We start from the raw sequence: 12,558 nt of genomic DNA, 5'->3' as shown, positions 1-12,558 counted from the left end.
TTATACTTAAGCCTTTGAAGAATTTGTTAACAAAACTTTTTGGTGCTGTAATACCATTTGTACCGCTATCAACAATAATATTTGCTTTTTCCATGGATACTTCTCCGAAATTTACGTCTAAATAAATTTTCCAATAAAAATCGTGGTTTAATTTTCGATAAGTTAATTTTCCTTCATAAAATTGATCTTATGCTCCTTCTATAGTTAAATAATGTGCTTGTTTGTCTTGGACAGATAAATAAAAGGAGAAAAGGGCTTTATCTATTTTGTTCTGATTTTTTAACTCAAGGGCAATGGGATCAATAGAACCTACAGATATACCTTTCAATCCCATACCTAATATACCATCGACTGTTACTTCATTGTATACAGGATATAAGTTGTCTTTGTCTGTTAGATCTATAAATTTATAGGGTACGGAAGGTTTACAAAGGGTAACTAAATCTTTATTGAAAAATCCTTCGACAGTTCCTGAACCGTATGTTATTGATTCTTTCGTACCATCTTTTTCATATGAATTTGATTTACTTGATTCGTACAAATGTTTGTCTCTACGTCCAATACTGGTATATTTTTTGCTCGGTACCCATAGATTGGATGATCCTGCATCAAATATGAAGATAAATTTTTGGTGATTATCACCTATTTCTCCTTCACCACAATAAATCATAGTAGTAATTTCTTATAGCTGCATTATATAATTGTCACTTCCTAAGTAATTTTCTTTTGTATATCCGGATTTAAAATATTTTTCTGTTTCTTTTATGAAAATTTTTAAGTTTTTATTAATGATAATTTTTAGTACTCTGTTATAAGATCTCTCAATTTTTAAAGCTATACTTAAGTGATTAGTGTTCTGTACAGTTCTGTTTACTTTATAACTAGTTGAAAAGTAGTAACTTGCAAATGAATAGAAAAACAAGCCAGTCACTAATATAAAGACAATAAAATATAATATTTGAAACTTTTTCTGAATTTTGAAATTATTCTTTATGTTTCTAAGCTTTATGCTTTAAAAAGACGACGAGTCTTTGATTAAACCTTTTGATAAATGTTGCTCTTTTATCTTAGTATCCATTTTTAAATATAATATTTAGAATAAACTCTTTCTTTATTCGTAATAGGTAGAAATGAAGCATTTTACTATATCAACGATGATGAAAAAAATAAAACAAAAATAATTATACTATACTGAATTGAATTGAATTAAGATAATACAAAATTAATGGAAAGGCTAAAACGTAAATTTTTTTTTCCTTAATGACAGAAACATTAGCTATATGTTCATGTACTGGAGTGTTATTCCTAATTTTATTCTTGTATATATGTATGTACATGTATGTATAAATACTACGCAATATACTTAAAATTTTTTTCTAATAAGTTAAAAATGGGATAACTCTTAGTTACATGTATATTATATGTATTTGTTTATATATATATATACATATATAATAAGATAATTAACTTATGGTATAGATTATTAGTAAGGATAAAATTAATTATTTTATATAGAAATTAAGATATTTCTTTATGTCATGCAAAATTAGTAAAAACACAAATAGTTTAGATAAATAAAGATTTATTTTTTAAAAATATAAATCAGATTAATGTTTAGAATAAGCAAATGACTCTAAAACTGATAGATCCCATTTATTAGTAATGGCCTAGGACGATTTTATTATACACTGAACTTATTTTATTTTATTAATATAATAAGTTATTACTGGATTATTTTAAATTGTTAAAATATGTTTTATTATATTTTATATGGAAACAATGAATGTAAGAAAGTGAGACAATTAAATTGTTTTAAAACGAAGTAGATACTAAACAAGAACCGTGATGAAAGCAGTGCCGAAAATAATATATACATTGAAACAATAAAATTATAGTAATGTTAAATTAAAAAATTTTGTTTTTTTTATAATTTAGAAAGAGTATTTGAAACTTATATAAGTTTTTCTTATTTTTAATTTATTAATTTTATTTTTTGAAATTAACACTTTTTTAAAACAGTAATATAAACTTATATTTCAGATTATTGCTATATTATTTTTGAAGATAATATTCCTATATTTAGCATTATCATTCCTACAATGAATAAAGAATAGAAATATATGGATATATTTTTTTTTTGTTAAAAATATTTTTAATGATTTATAGTTTTTTTTATTTTTATGTTGATTTATTATGAAGAACCTTTAAAATATGTTTTTAGCATTATGTATTTTAAAAAAATATATAAAAAATAATACATGCGTCCTAAAACTATAAATAGAAAAATTATCAAATAATATATAATAGTGGATTATATTGTTATTCTTTCTAATATTTTATGTGCATATTATATATTGTATAACATTTGTAAATTTATTTCAGTTGATGGATTTTTAAATTAATGATATTGCATGCCATATTTCTATGCCAATTTTACCTTTAATCTACTTTTTTTTTCTTTTTTTTTTTTCTATATTAATATTTCTGCTAAATATATATGTTTAATGAAAAAAAGAAAAAACAAGTTGTATTTTTAAACTTTTCATTTAGAACAATGAATATAAATTAAATTAAAAATTACAATTTACACAAATTATTTTACAAAAATAAAAAATTATTCCTTAATTGCTTTTAAAATTATTTTTCTTCATATATTATATACTACAATGAAATTTCAACATTTTAAATATATTATATAATATAAAAGGTGCTATATGCTTAAATAGCAAATAAAGCATGTAGTATAATTAATGTAATACAAAATTTTATTTTTCTCACTTATTACTATTATCGCATTGTTATAATTATTAATAAATTTATGAATAATAACAAGTTCTAATATATAATATTTATTAAAATAAAAGTATTAATCATATAACATCTTTAAAATTGATAGTTACTGTCATAATATATAAGGGAATGTATTATTTATATATTCTATACGTTCCATATTGTATATATATGCAATATTTCCATAAAATAAAAAACAGCATATTTTTTTCTTACTTTATTATCAAAAAGATTAATATAAAAATTATTTAATTAGTGCACTACATTAAGTAATTATATCACATACTATGAATTTCATGAATGTATTCAAATTATATAATTTTCATAAAATTTAGATTTTTTTTTTAAACAACATTAATACAAAATTAACACAGAAATTATATTATACACTTAACATTTATTCGTTTCTATGGATGTTGATATATGCCTTATAGTTTCATAAATTTCATTAAATATTTAAACAGCAACAATAAAGAAATATTTTAAAAACAACATTAGTGTCTTTTATTATTAAACAAATATTATGTTTTTGATATTTTTTTTATTCCTGAATATATTATAGTAATAAAAGTCTCTAACATGGAACAAAAAATTAGGATAATATTATTTATTAAAATTTATGTATTTGTCCTTTTAATATGGATATGTCGTCTTAACAATGATGTAGTACGATATAATTAATCATAAATATATTTGTATTGTTTATATTATTAGTGTTTTATTTTTATTATTACTGTTTATTACCATTATATATATTATTCTTTTAAGTATCAAAAATATAAAAATTTTTTTTTTAGAATAAGATTAATACAATTTTGATTGAAAACTACGACTTTTTTATAAAATTAAATACAAGAAATTATAGATTACTAGCAAAATGTAAATATGGTATGGATTCAAATATTGTAGAGTTAAAAAGTGGTATATCTAATAGTGAAAGAGTTTCTATAGGAAAAAATAAGCCAACTAATAGAAATTTATTGAATAAGGCGAAATACTATACAGAATTTATTGATTGTAATAATGGAATGTTTGATGGAAAATATTTCCATTATGAAAAGAAATGGATAAAAAAAAAGGATTATGATGATTTTATTGAACAAAATAGGAGAGTTCGTGATATAGCTTTAAAAAAAATAAAATTTAGAAATTACGGAGTTGTAGTTGCGTTATTTTTCCTTTTTTTGTTGTTGGGAATAGGATTACCCATATTACAAGGACAGGGATATTTGAAAACTGCAGGTAATTTTCTGAAAACTCATTTAGGTTTGGACAGTGCGTGGAATGTTGTAGAAGGATGTTTAGGTAAAGCAAAATATCATTTTTTTCTAATATCATTTGTCATATTAATTATTATATTAGCTGTCATTATAGTAATAACTATTCCTAAGATCTTAAAAAATAATGAAAAATATAAAAAAATTAAGGTGATGACTGAATAAAAGGAGTATTTCTGTATGACTTTGTTTCGGCAAATAAATCTTTAACATCAAGTAATACCTGTAATATTATTAATGTTTTACTTAATAAATATAGATAAGATTTCTTAAATGTTATGAATGTCCTTGCTTATGCTTAATGGTTTTGAAACACAACATTAAAAAATTATTTTCCTTCTATTATTACGAATTTTATTATTTTAATATTTTATAATATGTATATTAAAGAATTAAATTTGAATAAGTTAATATAATTGGCCTACGTATATTTAAATAGATTTGTACAAAAGATATTTGTTTTTGCTTTAGAATTCATATACATTAGCAGAATTCATATATCATTGAATTTTTGTGTTAGTTTACATTTTCATTAAAAAGTGCTTCTTTTTGTGTTATATCTTGTTCTAGTTTAAAATTGTTATTTGTGGATGAAATTAAAAAAACGCATAATTATATTTAAATTAAATGTAATTGAGTCTTTTTTTTGTAAAAAATGTATAGAAATGAATGGATTTTGCTGAATTTATACATATATACATATATATTTACTTAAAAGCTTAATATTTATTCTATAAGATATATTTTATGTGAAATATATTATATAATGTTTTAAATGTAAATAACATTTTAGGAAAATTTCGATTTTTCATAAATAGAACATATTTAAAATATTAAATATATAATAATACAACAATCCTTCTAATTATGGATAGTTCAATAATTGCGCACTAACTTGAGATTTATAAATTTTTACAATAATGTGAAGTGTTAAAACTATGTAGTATAAAATTTTTCTACCTAATTTTATTGCTAATTCAATTTTGAAAAAATTAAATATATATTAAGTTGAAGGTTTATAAATAAATATATGATGTTTTTATTTTTTATTTGATTCAAAAAATACATTAATTAACTAATTAATTAATTAATTGATTAACCTTAGTGACATATCAATTAATAATATGTAAAAATCATCTTCTACACTATCGTAATTGTAATTTTATAATATGATTTATGCCGGTAAAAATCCAATTTAACATTAGAAGTAATTAAAATAAATACATATTTCCTTTAATCGCTTCACAATAATTAGGTATATATTTATAGGTTGGTTCTAACTTTTAAGGTTGTTTATAAATATGGTAAGTGGTGATTTAATATTATTAGAAGAATATACAAAAATACATATAGTTTATATTGAAATTACAATTTCATACATATTTATAATGATTAATTTTTAAAAAAAGGAAAAATAAAAAAAAATGAATTCTTTTTTTTATAGATAATTTATAAATACAAATTTATTATTCACTGTCGGACTTAAGGTACTTTCTTAGGAATACTGTTCATTTATGAATGTAATTTAAGTTTTAGTAACCTTTTTGTATAGAGAATTGTCTATTTTGTTAATTATTATACCTTTTCAATGAATAAAGAGATACATGCATATATTATTTTATTATTACGCTTATGTAATTGTTGATTTAATTCTATTTTATAAAATTCACTTAATTATCTATAATATAATGAAATTATAACAAAAATAAAATTTGTATTTTTATTCTATGAAAAATAAACAAATAGTTTAGTAATAACTTCTGTTAAGTAGAAGGGAGAAAGAATAAAAAAATTTAAGAAAAATGCACATTCAGAAAGTTGCTTGAGTATATTAAATAATTAACTGTTAAACTTAATATTTTTAAATAAATCTTTTATATTTTTGTAATTTTTTTTATTATATGGGATATTAACTAATTTTTGTTTTTATCAATATATATATATTAACATATTTTTTTATGTAAATTTTTTTTTTAATTAGTTAATGTATATGTCGATGAATTTATAAAAGCACAAAAATAATACCAAACAGGTGTCATATATGTTACAGTATATACATGTGGTGTAAAAGAATAAAAATATAATTATATCAGTGTATGTGAATCAATCCAGTATAATTAAAAAATATTATTTTAATTGTAATAATTATTTTTTTTATTTATTTTTATGATAAACGATTATATTATTTTTATATAATAAAATTTTAATCATTATTCCCTCTATTATAAATTTTTAAAGAGTAAATTTGATAGGATGTGGAATAATTTTCTTATTATGAACATTTTTTACATTATATATAAATATTAATTGTTTATGTTTCTTCTTAGATATACATTTATAATAGAATACATTTGTAAAAAATATTATATTATGAATATTTTGTACAATTTTTAAAAGGAAATATTAATTAATCTCCTATATTCCTGAATTTTTTTTTATCAATGCTTTATATGTGTTAAATATATATTGCGTTGTGTACTTTTATTTGTAATATTATATGGCTTTAAAAATTTCCGAAATTGTTGGATTCCATACAACAGTTTTTTACTTAATTCAATTTTGTCTTCATTTTTTAATTATATTAATATTTTTCTCATATCATGTTTTCATTTTTGAAACGAATAAAAAATATAGAATTTATGGAATTTTAAAATTTTCATTAAATTGTCATAAATTTTATTCTTTTATAGGTACAAATTATAATGATGTAAAAGTATTATACAGCAATATAATTGTTACTCTTATATTACTTTAAAAGATACTCTTAGAGTTCATAGATTTTTTAGTAACTAAAATTTTTTTAATTTATTATTGTATAATAGTTTATAAAAGAACACATGATTTTTTAGTCAGATGCTACTATATATTTTATATAATAAAAAATGTTTTTCTCAATTTCAAATTTTTATTTGTTATTTTTATCATTAATGTATGTAATAACATTTAATTATATATCAAATGGTTTTAAGAAATATATATAAAATTAAAACTATTACTTGTGAATAACAATAAAATTTATATTTAACTCCTGAGTATATATTAGTATACATTTTGCACAAATCATATGGCCTTTTAAGTAAGTAAAAAAATTTTATGGGTGTTTAATTAATTTTTGTTATTATGTTATGAATAATTTTATATTTTTTTTTTATAATATTCTTTTTTTTTTTCTTTTAATGATTAATAAAGAAGTAGTTTACATTGATTTACTATAAAAAAAATTAAATCAAATGTTTTAAACTACTATCTTTTGGTTTCATTTTTATTTTTTATATAAATCTTTTGTTTTTATTATATGTCTATATAGAAATTGTTCTAAATCGATTTTTAATTTTTTCTATATTTGTAATATTTAATATGAACTATTTCTACATATTTTTAATTTATTACATCTAATATAAAAAAATAAAACAGTAATAGTAATATTAATATTATCTTATATTATTTTTAGTATTTAAAATATAGTTAGCATTTTTATTAGGTAATATATAATAGAATTAGAGATATACACATTGATGGAATAATTTAATTCCCTTATTTTTATTAAAACCCTTACATTTATCCTTTTTATTTGAGTATGTCATTATAATAATAATTTGGTATCATAATAATATTTCATATTTTTTTTGTCTTTTTTTTTTTCTGTTTCATATTTTATTTTTAAAAATAATATTTTCTTAGTATTGACATATATATAGTTGTAAGTAATAAAATTTTACGTTTTTCATTTTTAGAGTAGCTATGGTAAATCTTTAAATATGAGCTATAAGTTGGGTTGTCATTTAGCTTGAATATATAATATGCTATTAGCTGAGGATTCAGTGGTTGTAAAATTAAGTAAATATATGTCATATAATAAGGTGAATAATAAATTATTGGATGAGAAAAAAGATATATCTAAGAATAAAGAAGCCAATGTATGAGAAAATAAAAAATTAAAGGAATGTTCATCAAAAATAAAGAAATAAAATAAAGCAAATAAGAAAACGAAGTCATATGCACTTAATAGTGTGTATTCATATTTTGAAAAAAAATAATAAATCTATTAAATTCCTTAGATAAAATTAGAAATAACATAAATATTAATAAAAGGACTACATACTTTATGATTATTGGAAATATTACTTCTGTACTTAGTCAAATCATAGTACTTTTATTGGAAGGAATGTCAATTTCGTTTTATTTCGTTCGAAGAGCAACAAAAGACAATTGGAAAGATAATCATGCACTATTAGAAATTCATATACCAAAAAATTCTGCATTTAATGGAACAATGTCTGTCTTATATATATTAGGCTTGTTTTATATTTTGATGAAAATTGTAAAATTGTATATAATAAAGGAAAATAATCCTAAAATTTGTAATCTAGAGTTAAGATATTTCATAAAAAGAACTTTTAATATGTAAAATGAAGGTCACTAGTATCATTAAGATATTACAAAATAATAAATGAATATTGAATTACCTTGTATTTATAATACCACTTACATATATTTAATTGTCTTGGTATAAAATACAAAAGTATGAATTATTATTCCTTAATGAGTTTTACTGTTTTGCTTTTTAGATTTTGAATTTAAAAGAAATGATCGAATGTAATTTAATAGTTCATTATAATGTACATATGTATATTTAAAAACGTTTGAAATAAATATGCATGTTATACATAAAAATAACATAAAAGGGTTAAGTATTATTTTATTATATTAGTTGGAACATTCATGGTGTTACCTGAAAATGAGAGCTTCTTTTGTTATCATTTTTAAAAATTTTTTTTAGTTCCAAGTGATTATTGTGTGATATAATTAGAAAAAATGTTTATTTTGTTTTAAATTAATTGTGAATGTCTTTTTTTGCATATAAAATAAAGATAAGAGCGTATTTATTTTTTGTTTTTGTAAGAATAAAATTTAACTAATATTTATTTTAAATGTTATTTAGATAAATATATTATAATACATATATTCTTCAAAAAATTTTATAATATTTATTTATGTTTTTTAATGATTTATATATGAAATTATAACTAAGTCATAAAGTTATTTTCTTTCTAAGAATGAATCATTAATAGCTCACAATTAATTATGATCATTATAAATGCTTACAGTAAATGAGAGATGTGTCTATTTATTATTTTACTTTAAATGTTCTCTTAATTTGTGTTTATAGGAATTACGTAGATATAAATCATAATGAAATGTTATAAATATTTCTTATAGTTTTATCTTTACTTTTTTTTTTTATAAGTGTATGTACAAAAAATATGAGGTTCTCAGGTTAGTATTGGTCATTATATTAATATCTTCCTTTTTGTTTTATATTAACAATAATTTTCTCAACGTGAATTATAAATAAGTAAAGGTTAAATGATCAATAAGTGGAAGAAAAATAAATATATATATTTTGTATAATCAAATAAATATTTATTTTTACATTTTCGTCATTAAGAAAACTTACTATACATGTGCTAAAAATAGAAATTATAGTGTCTTAGATGTATTTTAAACTACGCAAAATATAAGTTACTAACTATCAATATTTCATCACTAATAATGCTAATTTCTATATATAATAAAGAATAATAAATGTAAATTGATATAAATTATGTTTTATTCAATAAAATTTCATTTAGTTATTGTGAATTTGATACTTTATAATTGAATTGAGTATATATATACTACATATCCATAAGTGGTTCAGCTAAAAAAGAAATAAATATAACATTTTGCATGCAATTCATATATGAGTACTTTAGGTGGTTACATATAGTATAACAAAATTGTTTCTCATTAAATTCATATAGGAATGAAATTTATATTTAGTATTTTTTTTTATCTATAGAAGTTATATACATTTATAATCTCATATTTTGGAAATTAAAGTGTTTATATTTTTCAATAATTTATATACAGGTGTATATGTTACTAAAAGTGAAACACAAAACATATATAATTGTGAATTAGAAAATTTATATTCATAATAATAAAACGTTATATAAAATAAGGTTATTATTTCTCCCATTTTAGTTAATATTAAATAGCACAATGTTCTATTAAAATATTTAATATTATGCTTATAATGTATGTATGAATTTATGTGGTAAAATATCATAAATATGAGTTATTGTAACAGAAACAATTATATTTTACATAACTCCTTTTTAATGAGTAATAAAACTTATGTTTAAATTACTCTATTTTATTTATTTTTAATAGCGAACAATATGTATCATATTAGAAAATCAGTTGTATCTTTTTTTTGTTAGTTCTATAGTATATATTTTATTTCTTTATATAGTGAAATATATAAAATAAAATACGTTTTTACAAAGAAATGTATATTTTTTTTATTTAATTTAAACTATTTATTTTTTTAAAAATATTTTTAAATACATTTTATAACAGTATTAAAAATTCCTGTCGTAATGTCTGTTTAGTTGGCACGTAAGTTCTAATGCATTTTCAATTGTATATTAAATATTTTAATAACTTATTTATGTATACATGAAAATGAATTTTTAAATAAGGAAAATATAAAAAATAAATTAAATTAATTATTGTTATTAATAATTAATAATATTCATCACATCTCAGATAAAAATTGTGTAAATGAAAGACTTTATATAGAATTAATTATCTTCTTTTATCTATTTTATGCATCCTGGATGGAAATTGAGAAAATATAATTTATGAAGTTAATATATTTTTATGAATCTTAATAATATATTAAGTAAAATAATTTTATTTATGATATTAGTTACTGTGCATGCGTAATTATACATTTCCATGAAATATGAAATAATTTTTTTATTATATTAAAAAATCTATGAAAATTATTAATATATATAATGCACTAATATTTTTATTTAATTCGGTGAGTAAAAAAAATTCATAGAAATTATGCATTATTTTTTGAAGGTTTTTCAATTTAGGATAATATTATATTTTAAAAAACTATAATACTCGAAAAATTAAAAAAAATATAAGGTAAAATTATAATAATGAACCTATCATAAATATCAAATGTAAGCATTATTAACGAAATATTAAATCGTTAATTATTATTTAAAACATCTTCTAGTGGGAATGTAATGCCAGATTATATGATATATTGTAAGTGAATATACAAATAATTGGTATTGGCACTTTTATTAAAATAGTATGTATTTATTTAACAAAATAGGTTTTCTTATTTAACGGAAAACTCATCTAGAGTGCATTATAATAAAATGAGTAATTTTTTTCCAGTAACTTTATTATATTATATATGTTATTTAGTTTTATTATATTACACATATTATATTTTTAAAATTATGATTTGAAAATTATAAATTTTCTATAATAAAATTATTTTTTCAAATTACAAAACTTTTATCAATTTGTGAGAACGTCTTTTAAGGGGTAATTTGTTTGAGAAAAATTATAAATATACAATGTAATATAGGCAAAATATAATTGCCAAAAGATAAAGTTACACAGATGATATATAAAAAATTTGAAATATTAGGAAAAATATTTAAGCGCTAATTTAATATGTTTATCCATTAAAAATATATACTTACGAGAAGAAAACCCATGAAATGGAGTAAATTTGACTAATGAAATTGTTTAGGTTATAATGTATATATTCAGAAAGATATAAAATTCTTTCATTTAGGATAATGTAAATATACATATTATTACTTAAGATGAAGGAAGTATAATAAAAATATATTGTTGGAAAACGATTAATATTATGAATAAAAATAATAATATAATATAAATAAAAACTCAAAAAAGTAATATGAATATTTTATATAGTGACCACAGTGGAGAAAATTAATATGGATGAAATTAAGAATAAATTTTAGAAATTACGTACATTTAAATACGTTGTGTTAAACTGAAGTATTTGGAAAACGATTAATAATACTTAAGTTATATTATTATAAATAGAGATATATAACTTTTAAATAAAAGTTTTATTTTAATATAGTTTAATTCCAGTGAACATATATATAATCGTAACACCTATTCAATATAGTTTCATTAGCTGAACAATTTTTTAACAGTAATATGATAATATTCAACTACAAATATTATTGTAGGATTATTTAAAGAATTTAAAATATAAAACCTTATAATAATAACTTTTGAATATATTACAAATTGTTGAAGGTTATATATATATAAAAAAAATGCATATTATCAAAAAAAAAAAAAAAAAAAAACTGTGTGTTACCTTATATAGGTGTATACAAATTAAAGTAAAATGCATTCTTAATCGTTTATTAATCTAATATGGACAAGGATAAATGAAAGTAATCTGTAATTATAAGATCCAAAGAAATATTTAATTAAATAATTATAATAAAAAATATTTTTATTTTAAAATATTATATTTACATTTAAAAATCATATCTTGACATTTATATGAGTTTTAATTTTAATAATATGTATTATATTAACAATAATAACAAATATATAAGTGCTTCTAGCTTTTCAAAGGAGA

At 19.0% G+C, this 12,558-nt stretch overlaps 2 protein-coding genes and 1 pseudogene across 2 annotated transcripts, besides 1 other annotated feature; 2 read left to right on the top strand and 1 right to left on the bottom strand.

Moving 5' to 3' along the window:
- Positions 1–187: 187 nt before the first annotated feature.
- On the bottom strand, positions 188–670 carry PmUG01_07013500 (plasmepsin, putative, fragment; the record flags this gene model as incomplete). The annotated part of the gene is made up of 1 exon (XM_029003863.1): positions 188–670. One exon carries the CDS (start codon positions 668–670, stop codon positions 188–190), a length of 483 nt encoding a protein of 160 aa, XP_028860610.1.
- Positions 671–3,369: 2,699 nt separating this feature from the next.
- Positions 3,370–4,232, top strand: PmUG01_07013400 (fam-m protein; the record flags this gene model as incomplete). The annotated part of the gene is made up of 2 exons (XM_029003862.1): positions 3,370–3,456; positions 3,588–4,232. The coding sequence occupies 2 exons, from the start codon at positions 3,370–3,372 to the stop codon at positions 4,230–4,232; spliced, it is 732 nt and encodes a 243-aa protein (XP_028860609.1).
- Positions 4,233–7,582: 3,350 nt separating this feature from the next.
- PmUG01_07013350 lies at positions 7,583–8,475 on the top strand (annotated as a pseudogene).
- Positions 7,583–8,475: a sequence feature (Plasmodium exported protein, unknown function, pseudogene).
- Positions 8,476–12,558: the final 4,083 nt, after the last annotated feature.

The sequence above is a fragment of the Plasmodium malariae genome (genome assembly GCF_900090045.1).
Source record: "Plasmodium malariae genome assembly, chromosome: 7".
In the NCBI taxonomy this organism is placed as follows: domain Eukaryota; phylum Apicomplexa; class Aconoidasida; order Haemosporida; family Plasmodiidae; genus Plasmodium; species Plasmodium malariae.
Note: the sequence above shows the minus strand (reverse complement) of the source record. Positions and strands in the feature narration are given on the sequence as shown.